Here is a 17297-nt window from a genome sequence, read left to right as displayed (position 1 = left end):
TATCATCATCATCACTCCCCAGAAAAACCCTGGATCTGCTCCTGGTCAGGAAGTGCTGACCTTAACCACAAAGTGCAATAAAACAATTTGCAGAGGTGAAAAGGGGGCAGTTTCTCTAGTTGCCCTACTCTCCCCTTTCGTAGCCACCACCACCTCCTGCATACTTCCTGCATACTTGCTATGGAGCCACATAAGGAGAAAAAAAAAAAAAGGAAAAATGTGCAAATGGGGAAGCAACACCACAATAGCTATGCAATGGTTGGTCAACCTATGTTGCACTGCATTTTTGATGAAGGCAAAGTTCTTTGCTAAATTAGCTGTTGCAAAAACGTACATAGACTGTGAATTACGTCCAGGTCTAACTAGGTAAACCTGACCCCAAGCTCTGCACCCTTGGGTGCAGAGCTTGGGGCCAGGTCCATTAGTCGGGAGTAGGAAGAGGTCCATGAGGCCGGAATTACGGTGACAGAGTAATAAATTTATGTACAGGTCTAATGCATGGTTCTATTTACAAGTGTCGAATGGTTCAAGCAGTCAGCTGGCACGGCATTAAATAGGATCCAACAACATCTTGGAGGCGCCGTTAACATCAGTTTTGGTGAAATCACGCGGTAGACCCTCGCTGAGGTCTGCAGCAGCACGTGTACAGTCTGAAAAACCATGACAATAGCACGCTCGGGAAGAGAGGACCCACTGGTCAGTGTAATCGCGTGGTCAACGCTCTTGCATGGTGCATGGCGTCTGCAGCAGCACCGACACAGTCAAAGGTATGCTCTGGAAAGAGAAGCCACATCCTGGGACAACTATGTGGTCAGCTGTCTCAAAAAGCGTGCCATCCAAATCAGTATAATCCTGATAAATGTGCCCGTAGCTGAGCCAGATTTGTGCTGTCTCCTGCACGGTTTGCAAACAAGGGGAGATTGTCGGTTGATCTTCGCTGCTAGGCTCTTTTTCCTCGCCGGGTGGTTCCAATTGATTCCTGTCTGCTTCGGCCGAAAGGATTCCCCTGCTGATGGCTCATGGCCTGAATGCACCTGGGGCACATTGTAGACATGTGGCTCCAGGCCACACTGGAAACGCTCCTCGTGAAGACCTGTTTGACAGCGTGGCTTCTCATGTAGCATGGATCAGAACCCTACTTACAGAACAGCCACCCAGTATGTGTAGGGTTGCAAGGCATGTGTGGGTGAAATTAATGCAAAATCTGGCAAGAAAAGAGCTGTTGGGAATAGTTGAGTGAAAATACTGACTTCGAAAGCTTTTGGGCTTAGCAAAACCAGTCAACCACATTTTTTGTGTGTGTGTGCACATGTTGTCATGCCCTCCCATAATACAACACAATGAATTTTGCACAGACACACACACACATAGCAAGGGTAAAAAGAAAGCATTTAAGGCTTAAATGAATTTTTACTCACGGACAACGCAAGTTGAAGCCCACAGAAGGATTGCATTTGGCAACACAGATTATTGAGAATCGGAAAAAGGTGTGGCGGAATAGAGGCCAGGCATCCTACCTTTGTGCTACCAGAGGGATCACTGGCTCGTGCCCTACTGTATCTATTCCTTTTCATTTTGAAACAAAAAAAATTACTGCAAGTAAGAATCTTTAGTGATATTAAGGCCGAGGTTAGATCCAGACCATGGAGCGAAACATTTTTCAGAGGGTGAAATTCCCATTGGCATGGCTGGGCATGTGCGATTAGATAAGCTCACAAAAATTCTTGGATTCGCTATGAGCTGACGGACATAATGGTGACACTTTGCATCACCTAGTGCTAGTTATTCATCTTTGCTTCAGAATGGACAGCAGACAACAGAATGGGAAAAATAGCCATTATTCATCTTGCCTGTGGAAGTAGAAAAAGAAAGCTGAAAGGAAAAGAAAATACAAACAAACAAAAAAGACTGACTGCCCTGCACTTGCTACGTGAAACTGGAGCCAACTACACAAGCACTCAGTTCAGAGTGCAATGTAATGCGAAATTAACAGCTACCTTAGTTCATTGACATTTCTATGCTGTCGAAAATAAACGCCGCAATGATTGCGAGAGCTTGTAAGGTGCAGTCTCCCTTCACTGAGCACATGCATAGTAATGTAGCTAAGCATTTTCGCCATGAATTTCAAACTTATAATAGACACCAGTGGTATTATGGAGAACCTTGCCAACCTCAGGCTAGCGTTATTGAGTAAACAATTGTTAAGAAGAATTTTTTTGAGAATTTAAATACATACCTAAAACACGTAGTCTGGTATCATGGTCAGGCTTACCTTGACTGACCAAGTCAAGGTAAAAACAGAGACATTTCGGAACCCGTACGGGTTCCCTGATCACACTAAGCAAGCAACAGCCGTAAGTCGCTTCTTATTCTAAAATGTGACGTAATGAACGGGTGTAGCTTGCTGGCACATTGCCATCTGTCCTGTTGATAGTGTCCTTGGTCGTCTGAATAAACACGAGTTCCAAAAGTAGTCTCGTGGTTTAATTCTTTTTCTTGGCTATTATAGCGGCGTCATCCCAATCGATGGAGTGACCGTGATTATCGGCGTGCTCAGCCAGGGCTCTCGGCGCTTTCTTGTTGCTGCCCACGTCCCTTTGGTGTTCCTTTAATCTCCTGATGAAGTTGCCAGTTTCGCCAATGTAACTGCAGCTACAGTCTGCGCGTGGTATCTTGTAGACAACACCGGGGTATCTCTTTCTGTCCAAGTGATCTGTCACGTTCACAAGCTGAGGAATGTGCACAACGCGAAGGTCATACCTTGCAAAGATACGGCTTAGAGCTTTGCTGACCCCAGGAACTTATGGGATGCCGGCGCGTCTTCGAAATGACTTGCCCAGGGATGGCCTGGGATTGAGGACACGATCTTTGACATTCTTAATGAACTTCTCCGGGGTACCCGTTCATCCAGAATTCTTGATGTATTGTCTGAAGTTCTTTCCACATTTCGTCGTCACCTGAGCAAATACATGTTGCCCACTCCACAAGAGAAGAAACAATAGATTGCTTCTGACAGGCTGGGTGGCATGAATTGAAATTCAGGTAATGTCCGGTATGCATTGCTTTCCTGTGCACAGCAAACGAAAGGCTAGTTCCGGTTTTTGGACCATCGGTGCGCCAGGGAGGGTATGGTGCCATGTCTGTGAACATTCAAGCGTAGTGTACGGACACTGTTGTGTTCATTGAAGAGACAAGCACGACAGGTTCCGACTGACCGCTGAAGGGCCGTAGTGGGATGGGTGCTGGATTTGAATCTTATGAAAGGCAAACTGACTTTGTTGAATGCACACATTGAACAACATTCAGTGGTTTCCCTGTTGCCTGTATGTTTGATGACAGACGCTGCTTTCGATGCCTAGAAATCTGCAAACCAGGAATTTTTCGTTTCCAGCACATTTGTATGAATGTAAAATATGCTGTCACAAATCAAGCCCATGCATGCTGGTTGCGCTCCTTCCTCACTGAATTTATGACAGCAGGAGTGGCCAAATGCGCATTTTTTTTGTATGTTCGAAACTCCACGGATTAATATGCTGTCTAAAGGACCTTCAACAAGCTCAGCAAGTTCAGCTTCAAGGGTTAAAGTGTCCAAATCATTGAGTGAATGACATGCTGTTGTGGCGCCACTTCTCTCTCTCTCTCTCTCTCTCTCTCTCTCTCTCTCTCTCTCTCTCTCTCTCTCTCTCTCTCTCTCTCTCTCTCTCTCTCTCTCTCTCTCTCTCTCTCTCTCTTCTCTCTCTCTCTCTCTCTCTCTCTCCTCTCTCTCTCTCTCTCTTTCTCTCTCTCTCTCTCTCTCTCTCTCTCTCTCTCTCTCGCTCGCTCACTCACTCACTCACTCACTCACTCACTCACTCACTCTCACTCACTCACTCACTCACTCACTCACTCACTCACTCACTCACTCACTCACTCACTCACTCACTCACTCACTCACTCACTCACTCACTCACTCACTGGTGCACAAAAAAACTGTTGTCGCCTAGCATGTCTTATTTGTCTACTAGGTATGCTGTACTGCTGATATGTTGTTCCTTGCTTTTGGTCACCCTTTAAATAATACTATCTTTGTTTTGGTACAGACTGGTGCACTACCATACAACTCGTTTGCGAGGGGCTTTGCATAACGACTCTGTCAAAGTGCCCAGTCTCAGGGACAAGTGTTGGTGTTTCATCCTGTTGCCTGTCAACAAAATAATTCAAAGTGACTGCTTGTGGCAGACGCACCAAGCACAGGCGTGCCCAGCTTGTTTCTCTGTTGTAGCTACACTGCTGTGCACTAAGGCTGTGCAGTTCAACGCTTTCAGTCGTGTTTCTTTCTTTTTTTCCTATAGTTACGGCGATGGCATCTTGTCATGCATGATGTTGTTGTATCTAAAATAATTTAATGCAGTGCTTTGTGTTGAAATAAAATGTGTGCTTTCGGGTGAACTTTGCGCGTGTTTTGTTTCAGACTGCCGAAACGTGCGAGTGCCACTCATGTGCCCAGATGCAGTGGAACCCCCAGTCCTTGCTACAGTTGTATAACGGACGTCCCATCAGCCTGGAGCTCGATTCTCTCGACAGCTTGAATCAGTTCAGAGACTGGGAAGACGACCATGTCAAGTCTCGCCACACCAGTGCTGAACTGTCACCCCAGCCTGCGCCCCCTGGCACTGCCTCACCTCAAAGCTCTCCAACCCCTGCACTCCGCCACTCTGACGCTGGTGAGCTTGCGCAGTCTGTTGGGGCACTATTTGCACTAGCGCGCAGCTGGGCACCGTGCAGGTCATTTACATATCCTAACAACAGCTGACTGGGGCGTCATGTCAAAAAGGGATGAAGGCCAGCGTGATTGAGAACAGAAACAATAAAAGGCCAAAACAGGCCCTATAGAAATACGAGTGGTGGCCCAGGCAAAGATTTATGGTTCCTGAAGTCTGAGTGTTGGAAATTGATTGACCGATTTGATTGGTTGATTGTAGGGTTTGACGCGCCGACGCTACACAGGCGATGAGGCGCGCTGTAATGGAGTGCTCCGGGTTAATTTTGACCACCTGGGGATCTATAACGTGCGCCGAAATCTTGAACACACGGGCGTTTTCGCTTCCATCAGAAAAGTGGCCGCCGTGGCCGGAAATCGAACCCGCATCCTTGTGCTCAGCAGCACAACGCCATAGCCACTGAGCCATTAGTGCTGGAAATTGAGGCACCATTTTGCATAATTTTACCGACGGTGCATGGGTAGCCCAGCTGCACGAAAGTGGTGCCATTTCAGGTGGTCTAAATTGTGTGACAAGCAATCCTGTGCTTGGGGACTGCTGCAAGAGGCTGATGCAAATCTCCAGCAAGGTTTGTTCCACAGATCGACTGACACGGGCTTGTGGAGCCTTTTGATGGTCGTGATTTTCCACCTGACAGCTGGGCACGGATACAGCCACCACTCAGCACGCAATGGTCAGCTCAGATGAAAAGACAGGACAAAAAGAGCTGGAACAGAACTCTTCTTGTCCTGTGTTTTTGTCTGCGTTGATCATCATGAACATTTTCCAACTCTCCCAATTTGCTACCTCATTGCACCATTCAGCAGTCTCATGGTTGCCCATGCGTGCTGTTGTGCGGACCAAACTTGGTCACCACAGCGGTGCATGGGTGACCATGCCAATCTGGTGCCACTTGCGCTTGCAAAGTTCCCACCAGAGGGGCATCTGGAGTGACCTCCTGTGGGGGGGGAGGGTGGCTAGGAATTCAACATGAACTGGTGAAGGGTTCACTGCGTGCATTTCAGCAAATGGGGCCTTGATGCCATCGTTTACTTCTGAATTTTCGAGGTATGTATGCAACATGCTGACCATTGGTATGGCTGGCTGCTCAAGAGCTGACTGCATAGTCTGGAGCATAAGCATTTTTGCCACAGCCCAGCTCCAAGGAACTGCCTTAGATAGTTTCCTTAGAAACGCTGTGGGACAGGTGTGGACACATTTTGCAAGATCCTGTGATGGCGGTGAAGCAGTCTTTCATAATGACAGAAAAGGTGTGTAGAAAATACTTCGTGAGGCAGCTGGGAACCACGCCAATGCAGACTGACCCTTCAGGTGGTGGTGATACCTTGGGGCACGGCAACGGGGGTGCGGATGGCACACACTGTAGCCTTTGCTGTGCTAGTTCAGAAGGCTTTTTGGAGGGAGTGATCATCCCCTTGGATCTGCCACTGCTTTTTACACAGTTTCTGATTTGCATGTCTTGTACAACTCTATTTCTGCATTTCAGACAGAATGCCATCTTCCAATTTTGCCCAATAATTCGCGATGCATGTTCTTTTTTTTCTATGGCTCATTTGGCTCATTTAAAGGGGCCGTGCAGACAAAACACAAGTTCGGTTCATTCGAAAGATTGCCTCGTTGGAATCGTACTGACGCCACTTTTAACGGAACCTTCGTTCAAATAAGCTATATAATTAGGAAAAAAGTGAATGGCCATGGGACTCACTAGCTTTATTACTCGCGCTAAAACATATGACGTTCCGTGTGATTGGCTGAGGCCGGCAAAAGCAAATGCAAGTGAGGCAGGGTTTATAAACTTGCAGAACGAGCTATTTTCCCTCAAGGTAATGCATATTCACTTTATAGCAGTAAGAGTGGTGGGGTAAAAAATAGAAGTTACGAAAGTACACATAAACATAAAAGTGCAAATGCGTACCGCTATTGGTAGTGCGCGCACTATGCTTGTTATAGCTGCACAGCAGTGCGCCGCTTTGGGGTTGTCTCAGACGACACTGGCCGATTGGCATGAGCAACTGTCTTACGTGACCCCATTTGTCGAACATATCCCATGTTTCACGAAATGATTACTACCTACCACAACAAAAACAAGCCAGGTGCCAATACAGTCAGAAAGAAAACAAAGGCAGAAAGCGGTGCAGAGAAGTATGGTGGCGCCATCTAGGAGGACTGATGGTAAACACGGCTTTGTAGTCCGTTGCAGACGGAACAGCACACTTGAAGTTCTCTTGAAGAACTGTGCTTGTAACATCATTACAGACATCAGAAACACATGATTTATGATCTAACAGGAGAATCAAAATTTTAATTTAGACTGAATGATTTCTCAGTGAATAATGCACGTCATGCGTATGGTGAGTCGAGTCACAAACCAGCACCAGGGTGTGGAGGAGGAGGATGTCATGAAGGTGGTGCAGGCCCTGGTTGCCAGGCGCACGGTGCACTCTACCCCTTACCTCCCGCTGAAACCAAGGGAAATGGACCAAATTGGCGTACTCCTGCGGAAGGCGTACAAGCAAGCGTTAGGCCTCCCTCCTCACACCGCCACAGTGAGCTGGAAGAGCTTGGGGTGCGCTACAAGGTGTGGGAGATCATTGATGCCCACCTCACCAGCCAACTAGAGCGGCTCAGGCAAACATCGACCGGCCGCACGGTGTTAAGGCAGCTAGGCTACCAGATAGCAGACGCTAACCACCATCGACCGGAAACTGTGCCACGGGACATCCATACGCTCATGAGGGTTGCTCCGGTCACTGAGCATCATGCTCCCTGGGCAACATGCACCCTGAGCATCATGCACAGCATAGACAGGCACAGGTACAATTCCTACAAGGGTAGTACTCGGACCACCCCCATGTGCGATTCACGGACGTGGCCCATAACACCCGGCCACATCAGTAAGCATCGTCGACGGCTCAGGCGCTGTCGTTAGCACTGCGTCCGTAAAAACCAGAAACATTGTTGAAGCCGAAAAAACGGCCATCGCACTGGCGATGACGTCTCCAACTTTGAATAAACCACTTCACCTAATCACAGACTGCCAACAGGCATGCAGAAACTACGGCGATGGTCGCATCTCAATATCTGCCCTCCGACTACTAAAAAAGCGCAAGGATACCCTAAACCCTACTTACTAACATGTACGCCAGGTCACGTAGGGCTTGTAGGAAACGAGCGAGCACACGCTGCAGCCAGAGAATGCACCGTCCGGGCACCACACCAGTCGCTCCGTGATGCAGAGCCCATCCAGCAGCTGTACCGTACACTTCTGCAACACCACCGCCTTGCCAGATGTGCCTGCCCACCACCGCACCAGAAGCTCACCCGAGAGGAAGCTGCAGCCTGGCGGCAACTACAGACTAACGCATACCCCCACCTTAGCTTCCTGCACATCACACATCCCACAGTACATCCACCAACATGCCCACACTGCAACGAACATCCAACTCTGTACCACACCATGTGGGCTTGCCAAAACACACCAGCAGCCCCCATTATTAGCACCCCCACCCTCGAGCAGTGGGAGGCCGTGCTGTGCAGTTCGGACCCTGAGGACCAGCGACAGTTGGTGGAACAGGCACGCAGGACCGCAGCTGCCGCAGGGGCCCTGGACTGAGGGCTTCTCCCGCTTTCAAGCGCGAACCTCTTTTACTTGAAATAAATGAAGTAACAAAGAAAGCTGGGCAAGTTGGTAAGGGTTCATGGTGAAACAAAAGCGCGAAGAAACACCGACAACCAGGAGGAACGATTACAACGGGACGGAGCGCTCCGTCCCGTTGTAATCGTTACTCCTGGTTGTCGGTGTTTCTTCGTGCTTTTGTTTTACCTTGAAATAACTGTTTCACCACCACCACTTGCTGCTGGGGAAGCGCTGGGGGCACTATAAAACACCAAATCTTTTGAATAAAACAAACCTTTACTTTGTCTGCATGGCACCTTTAAAGGAGCCATGAAAACAAAACACAAGTTTGGTTCATTCAAAAGATTGCCTCGTTAGAATCATACTGACACCATTTTTAACGTAAACTTTGCTAAAATAAGCTGTATAATTAGGAAAGAGGGAAAGGCCATGCAACCAACTCGCTCATTTCCCGCAACAGAACCTATGATGTCATACCAGCCAGCTCTGCGATTGGCGGAGGCCGCCAAAAGCAAACGCAAATTAGACAGAGTTTATAAGCTTGCCGGATGAGCTATTTGTGCTTAAATTTAGGCCACATTCTTTTTAAAGCAGTAAGAATGGTGGGACCGACAGTGGAAGTTATGAAAGCACATGTAAATATAGAAGTACCGATGCGTACTGCTGTTGGTACTGCGCGAACTATGCTTGGTTTAGCTGCATAGGATTGCGGGGCTTTGGGGTAGTTTTAGACGACACTGGCCGATAAATGCAGGCAACGGTGTCTTATGTGACCATATTTGTCGAGCGAGCACTCTGTTTCACGAAATGATTATTTTCTCCCTGAACAAAAACAAGCCAGGGTCAAATATGGTCAAAAACAAACTAGAGGCAGAAAACGGCTTGCCATGGTATGGTGGTGCCATCTAGGTTCACTAATGGTAAACAAAGGCTTTCCAATCGGCTGCAGTGTGGTCGGTTCCCGTGATGTCATTGCAGACCAAGAAAACACACAATTTTGCGGGAAAATCAAAATTTTCACGTAAATTGATTAGTTTCTCAGTGAATAAAACATTGTTTGCATCCAGGCAAGTGCTGGGGACACTATAAAACACGAAATCTTTCGAATAAAACAAACTTGTATGTCTTCATGGCTCCTTTAAGATTAATTTTGGGATGCTCTTTCCCAAGACCCCAAGTGGAGTCATTTAGAGAGATAGGAAACGCACATCTTGGATTAGGAAGCAAACTCAGTTTGAAGGCATTGTAGCTCAAATGAAAAGAAATGCGCTTTGGCGGTGCATGTAATGCGATGAAATGGCAACCAGTAGACCACCACGGTCACGGAGTGCCTATTGAGATTTATTTATTGGGCCACATGTGGGAGAAGTGGTTGTCCTACTTGTGAATGCTGAAGTAAGCATTATATATAGCAGGGTGTTACGACGATAATTGGAACACTTTAAAATTTTTCCTGGGTGAACTGCTGCTCGATTCGCGCTGAAACTTCACACGAAAGTCGCATTTTGTTGTCTATTTTGTTTGACACCGGGAACAACGATGGCACTTACCTGTTTATTCTGAAAATAAATAACAATTTTCGCCTATGGGAAAAGTGCAAGCTGATCTTGTAACGACGGAACCACCTGGGGTATGCAGAGCGAAACAGATGATGGGGATTCATGGTAGGAAGGAACCAAATGAGGTAGCAGATGATCAGAAAATATCTGTCGTCCCTAGTTTATGATGATCACAAATAGTTGCATAAAGATGATACCAATCATAATAAAATATTCCCGCAGTTCATTGTTGCCAATAAACATTGGATTTGTTTCCTCACCTGCTTTCTGATCGTCTGCTACCTCATTTGGCTTCTTCCTACCGCAGAAGGAACCAAATGAAGTAGCAGACAATCAGAAAATCTGCTTTCACATTTTCTGATCGTCTGCTACCCCATTTGACTCCTTCCTGCCGTGGAGGGAGCGTAAGTCCCCATCGTCCGTTCCGCTTGCACAGATCCGCTTGCACAGGCTCGCACGTCCAAATCGGCCGCCATTTTCCCATAGGCGAAAATCGTTTTTATTTATTTTCAGAATAAACAGGTAAGTACCGTCGTTCCCGGTGTCAAACAAAAGAGACCACAAAATGCGACCGTCGTGTGAAGTTAGAGTGCGAACCGAGCAGCGGTTCGCCCAGGAAAAAAATTCAAAGTGTTCCAATTGTCGCCCTAATAGCCGCTGTTTTCAAATTAGTTTTTCACCTGATTTCCTGAATATGTCCTGATGGGCACTAGACATAGCACTAGCATTTGAAACACACAACGATGATGGTTCTGGGGGGGGACAGGTCATGCTTGATGAGGTACAAATCAAGCGGCTTCTAAATGAAGGCCAAAGGTCAAAAACAGGCGAGACACTTGCTGATGGTAAATGCCCTACAGTAAACCCTTGAACCTGGCACTGTATACTAAAAACAACAAAAAAGTTGTTGCATTTTAATTTCTTGCAGAGCACATTTGCTTGATAGTATGTTCAACAGGTCCCTGCTTGGCGCCGTCGTAGTTGCGCCGCCGTGAATAGTCGTCTGCGTGAAACAGCTGATTCAAAGCCACTCCTTTTCCTACGCGTGCTAGCAACGTTACCGCGATATAAACGCAATCAGTTGCATTTTAGTCGCGTTTTCTACCCGTGGGACAAGGCGAACTGTACAAATGCTTCGCAAGCCCGTAAGTCGCAAACGGCCGTTGAGATATGTCGGTCTTGCTCCGGTGTTCAAATTTTCAAAGCTGGCAAGCACAGCCGTGGGCGGTAAAACGGTGCAGCTAAATTGCTCCGTTAACAGAGCAGCGACGCTTCGTGGGTGAGTGAGTGAGCAGTTAAAGTTTCACTCAGCTAAAGTTATCTGTAGCAGAGCAGCAGCGCTCAGTGAGCGGGAGAGCGGCTGACGTTATCTGTAGCCTATGCGGCAACGTGACAATTTCTCGGAAACGGGGCTTACCTTCGTCATTTTCCTTTTCTTTCCGAGTTTCTGCACGCTGTCTCTCAACATCCGCGAGCCGTTAAAACTTTGGTTGAAGGGAAATCCAGGCGGCCGTAGTTGGAGGCTTCGAACCAATGCGAGGGTCGTTTGCGCGTAATTACCGTTACAGCATGTGATCCTGCGTTTGTGTGGGTGTTTTTTTTTTTTTTTTTTTTTCTTGCGTGTAGCTTACCGTTACAGCGTGTGATGCTGCGATTTGTGTGTGTGTGTGTGTGTGTGTGTGTGTGTGTGTGTGTGTGCAAGTGGTTGATGAAAAGAATGGTAATAATAAATTATCGTAAAAAATGTAAGCACATAATGGGCCTCCTCGATTATCAGTCCCGGATCGCCCGCGGACTGCCCGAGACGCGACCCAGCACTCATTTTTTCCACGTATTCCTATGGGGCTTCTGGTCCAAGGGCAGTCCTCTGACTGCCCGCGGACCGTCCAGGACTGGTAAATCGAGGAGGCCCAATAGTGATCAAAATATGTACTTGACATTTATGAAATTAAAGCTTGAACACCCGATTTTACCGCGCCATATTCCGTCACGGGATTTGTAAGGCGACTTTTTTTCTTTCATTCCCAGTCCTTAACTGTTTCTTTTGTTTGGGGAGGGGGGGGGGTAGCAATGTAACATTGCATTTAGTGCGAAGAATATTCCACCGTTCATCGTTACTGCGAATTCGATTGGCTGTATCGCACTGATTGTCGGCGAAGAGCGAGGAGGACGGTGGGAGTCTTTCACCTCGACCCGCTTGTTTTGCACGCGAACCTTATGTTCGTTTGCTCTACGACATGGAGGCTTGCAGTGGTAGGATGGATGGAAAAGACTTCATTGAATAAATCCTGCAGTAGGTAAAGCCCGGTTGACGGGCCTGTATGCATCGAGTTTCGTGAGCGGATTTTCGTTGACATTTGCCGGATGATGTTGCCTCTCCAAATTGGTTCTGGAACTGGGCATTATTGAATTGGCTGTGACGACCACTCGGAGATGCTCGTAGGACGGAGAGAATCTTCAGAAGTGGAAGTGATTGATATTTTTATCTCGTACTCCGACACGCGCCTCTAGGGGCCCCCTCGATGTCCGCAGACTGCCAAAGACTCGGTCAGAGAGAGGCGCTGGATTTTCCTATCTATTCCTGTGGGACTTCCGGTCCGAACGGAGTCCTCCGACTGCCAGTGGATCGTCCAGGACTGGTAAATCGAGGAGGCTCTATGTCAAAACGATGGAAAAAAAAGGGGTAGCTGGTTGAATGTTCAGCCGGCGGGAGTTACAGCCATGGTCAGCACTCAGTGATCGGGCATCCTGGATGTACCAGTCCTGGACAGCTCGTGGGAAGCTGGAGAACTCTCCTTGGATGGTTGGGTCTATAGACGCGCAGTTACCGTGAAGCCTGCGTGCAGTTCCAGGACTTGTCCCTGTGGAGGCGCTACCTGCGCCCGGGGTTTGTACCTGGAAGCGGAAACCATATAACGGCACGTGACTAGGCGATCCCAGCGGCCCTTGGCAGCCATTGTACACGTTGCCACACTGTTCACCTGCGATCTAACAGACATGGCTCACGGCCGCACTGTGGCCGAGTTAATAAACGAGTGGGTTGAGGCTGTTAATTGCCCCGAGATGGAAGAGTCGTTTGCTAGACTGGCAGTTTCAATAGCTTTTGATAGAGACGCGCAGGCGCCAGACGTTCCAGGTGAGTTATTTTTGTTCAGTAAGGTCAGAGTGTCAGCGGCTAGGGTTAGACCCTTGAGGGCCTCGAACTCCTTTGTCTTTAGCCGTGTGAACTTCGAGCAGTGTGGTTAGCGGGGAATTTAACAGGAAGCCGCGGCACATTGGTACAGATTTCCTTGCCTATTCTTGTGGACCTGGTTTAAAGAGAGAATTCTTTAATTTGTGCTGTGGGTTTAATACTGGAACTTGGCATTTTCGAGACACGTGTGTGGTCGCTAGGCCTAGATGAGGTGCAGGCTTTGTTTTACATTTTCGTTGTTTCTAAACACTTGTTGGCCACTCTGCACGTGCGTAACTGAAGGACGCCGAGGTTGTGCACGCCGTCCAATGGCATGATAATTTTTTTAACATTTTTTCGTCACCCTGGGCCTTATAAAGGGATGGCATCGCAGATGACGGCAGTGCAGCGGAATTGGCTGTGCGGTAGAGCCAGCCGCCGCTTTTTTGCGTCGCACACGGGGCCATGATGTGCCGCGCAATTCCTTATCGTCGTTTCCCCGCCGAAGGCCAAAGTCTGATAAGCGCGCGCTTGCGCGCTTATCTCGTTTCTTATCGCGTTTGGGACAGCGGGAACAAGGGAGGGGTTCCCACAATATTTGACCCGTGCTCTTGCGCGGGTGAAGTAAAAGTACGGCCGACGAAGTGATTGGGGAAGTTCGGGTGCTGGCGAACTGGTAGCGAAGCAAATGGCCATGTGCCGGACCTCGAAAATTAGTGCGCGTAAATAAAAAGGACGTTTTTATTTCAGTTGTATTCTCTATCATTGCTTATTTAGTTGGTATCTGCGTGATGAAGGTTTTCATGATTAAATTTTAAAATTTAATCGTGAATCCTTTTCAACTCGCCCAGCTCTCTCAGAATCTAAAGAGCATTTTATTTGAAGCAGTGAATCTTTATTGGCTCAATTATGAAAAATCGTTTTATCCCATTTCATGGCCTTTGCTTTATTCGCACAAGTGGTTGTGCATGACTGTCGGGAATTTTGAGGCTTAATACTGCGGAATAATTGAGGCTTAATAATGCAGAAGCTTGGGTGCCAGTTAGTGCTAGTTGTTGTAAAGTCTCTTTTAACTCGGAATGGGAGCAGCTGGTGTTCAGCGCATCCTGTGCTCCTTTCCTGGGTGACCATAGTGACTGCCACATGCTATAGATGTCACTTGTAAAGCCAGGCCCTGCATGAATATGGCCCAATGGTCACAGGAGCAATGAACAGCAGTGGGGGATTCAACGCCTTCTGAACTAGCACTGTTAAGCCTTTAGTGCACGCCCCCTACCCGGCTGTGCCCCAAAGCATTCATTATTGCACCTCACCCCCCCCTGCCCCAGGAGGTCAGCCAGCTTCAGCCAGGGATGGTGCGCAAGGCCAAGTCTTTCACTGCTTTTGCGTGAAGTGTGGGGAAAAAAAAGGTAAAGGTAAGGTGCTGAGTGGCTGCTGATGTGAGGCTGTGTATGGTCCTTTCTTAGGTTTGTCTCAGAGAATCTTAACATGGAAGGCGAAGTTTGATGGGGTTTTGCAAAAAGAGGTGACAAATCGCAATCTGCTCCACGATTCAAGCCAGATGGCACAGCAGGCACGCTAAGGTTGTCACCCATAACTGCAGCTTTGTGACTAAGATGGGGGCACACATTATGGCAGCCTTGCTTTGCCTTGGTGAGAATTGCGGCGTGATCAATAAGAAGGCTGGCAGAGAGACGATTGTCACTACGTTGTCGCATTTTCGCTATGTTGAGGGTGATTTAAATGTTTAGTCACAAATTTTGATGGTGCATTTAAAACCATTTTTGTTTAAATTTAGCCCTGAGAAATAAGTTAAGCCTAATTTAGTCCTAGCTATGCAGAACACTGCCTGCATGCCAGTGAGCCCCACTGGTTCAAAAGAATTAAAAACAAGAAATGTTCAAGCCTGCACATCTGTGCCACAGAAACAGGTATGGGCCGCTTGGTAATATCAATTTTTTTGGTGGCACGTGATGTTATTGTATTGGGATCATGCGTTCCATGTGTACCAATGTTGCACAATGCTAGATGTGGCATAGCAGCACTGTGCCGTTATCTTTTGTGATTCGTGCATTTAGTTGTTGCTGGCAACTGATTCCCTTCCCCTTTTCCTTCTTCTTGCAGGTACTTGCGTGGATTCGGACTGTGATAACATTTTGTTAGATGGGGAGGAGTCTATGGATGAAACTTGTTCTGAGCACAGTTCTTCTACTACAGCCTCTAACCAGCGCAGTGCTGGCGAGAGTCGGGTCTGTGACTGCTGCTATTGTGAAGTTTTTGGCCACGGAACCCCGGCAATGGCTCCAGTTAGCAAGAATTACCAGGAGATGCGCGATCGGTTACGGATGGTACTGAGCAAGCGCAAGGTGCGTCTGCCATTCGCTCTTTCTGCATTCTTTCCTTCCCCCACCAAATGAAAACCCCCATTACATTAAACCTAGGGCAGAAGATGGCCCCCTCCTGAGATGCAGCTTGTCTTAAATGGAAGTCTGTGCTCGTGGGGTATTACGAAAATGATCAGTATGCAATCAAGTAACATTATTTTTTTTTCTATATGTGAACAAGTTGTAGGGCATAAGAGTATTCCAACTTCCGTATATTCTCTTGAATCAGTCTAGCTAAAAAGATGATGATGATGGTGGTTGGTGCTTAATGGCGCAAGGCCAACAAGGGCAAACACGCCAGAGAAGAAGTTACTGAATTGTTGATGAGACCGTAAATACTAAAACATGTGAGTAAAAGTAAAAGTGACACAAAACAAAAGACAATGTAGATGGCTGGTGTATAGGTGAAATTCGATTACACGTGATATGACAAGAGCTGCAGAAACTTTACCTCAGCTGAAAACTTAAGAACGCGTTGACTACAAAACATTGGTTCGTCGGCTAAAAAGTATGATGGGTGCAGTGGAACGTGTCGTCTGTATAATTCAGGGAAGTGTTTGTGTCATGTTGTGTCAAGTGCCTTGCATGTGATTAGTATGTGGACTACGGATAGGTCCCTTCCACACCTTCTACACACGGGTCGTGAAGATCCAGTGAGCAGGTGTGAGTGCGTTACATGTGTGTGGCCTATCCGCAGCCTTGCCAAGGTGACTTCTGTGTATCTGTTGTATGAGTCATGTTGAATTCCAATGGCAGATCCGGAGCACTTTCAGAGCAACTTTTCTGCTCTGTGTGGAGCAGACGCGTTCCAATGGCAGATCGGGAGCGCTGTCGCAGCCGAGATCGCTCTGTGGAGCAAGAAAACTTGCACCGCCGAAATCGGCGGAGTCGGCCGGAACTCACTAGGGCGCTTACTTTTGCCACGTGACGTTGCCAACGTCGCCGCCGTCTGCGCTTCTGGCCAGTGCTCGCCTCCTCTGCCTCCTCCAGGCGCACAGCGCGAGATGAACGCGCCGCGGGAACCAGATGATTTCGGGGAAGGCGCGACGCAAAGGATGCTGGGGATTTCCTGTTCCTGTCACGGTTCGGCACTTTGCTCCGGTGGGAGCGGCTGCGTTCCAAAGGCAGCTTCGGAGTACCTGCTCTTCGCGGAGTCGGCACGCTCCGCGGTGGAGCACGGTGACTGCTCCGGATCTGCCATTGGAATTCAACTTCAGTTGTGTAGCATCCCAATTGTGGTTTTATTACGTGTAGTTTGTTGTCTGTTTGTTGACTCCAGTGCAGTTGCCATGTGTTACGAAGCTGTTGTCTGATGTGTGTCTTAAGGTCGGCGTAGGTACTGTTGTTATGTCAACTGTGATCATGAGAGCAGCAGCGCCAGCCATTTGATCAGCGGTCTCATCTGGTTCAAAAGAAATTTGCCTGGACATTATTTGAAGTAACATAACGAGATGGATTCTTGGCCACCATGGCTTTTTTTTATAAAAGCAGGAAAAGCCAAATGGAGGGGAAAAAGAGGCATTTTGGCACGTATGTAAGGGACAAACAAGTGAAATTTGTGAAGTGTAAGCTTTCAGCTTAAGTTAAAAAGCATAGTTAAAAACCTAATGCCTAAGTGTCTTTTTTGGCAGCATTTTTAAACACTTATTAACATACGTCTGAGCTCCACCGACATTGTGTAGGTTGCCAGGCTGTAAAGACAAATGCTCGCAACCATGACACTGTATCACAATACAGTAAAAGCTCGTTAATTCGAACTCGAAGGTTACCATAAAATTGTTCGAA

The 17297-nt window shown here is 47.6% G+C and overlaps 1 protein-coding gene across 4 annotated transcripts in view; it reads left to right on the top strand.

Annotated features, from left to right (window-relative positions):
- The window catches only part of LOC144155709 (uncharacterized), a 104232-nt gene that overhangs the window by 46505 nt on the left and 40430 nt on the right, over positions 1-17297 (top strand). For all 4 annotated transcript variants that reach the window (XM_077687323.1, XM_077687322.1, XM_077687321.1 and 1 more), the window contains 2 exons: positions 4451-4703; positions 15253-15494. In XM_077687323.1, coding sequence (XP_077543449.1) covers positions 4451-4703; positions 15253-15494 — 495 coding nt within the window. The remainder of the gene's footprint in view (positions 1-4450; positions 4704-15252; positions 15495-17297) is intronic.

The sequence above is a fragment of the Haemaphysalis longicornis genome, unplaced genomic scaffold, assembly GCF_048455015.1.
Source record: "Haemaphysalis longicornis isolate Haplotype H1 unplaced genomic scaffold, Haemaphysalis longicornis Haplotype H1 scaffold_1, whole genome shotgun sequence".
NCBI classification, from domain to species: Eukaryota; Metazoa; Arthropoda; class Arachnida; order Ixodida; family Ixodidae; genus Haemaphysalis; species Haemaphysalis longicornis.
This window is presented reverse-complemented; position numbering and strand designations above follow the sequence as displayed.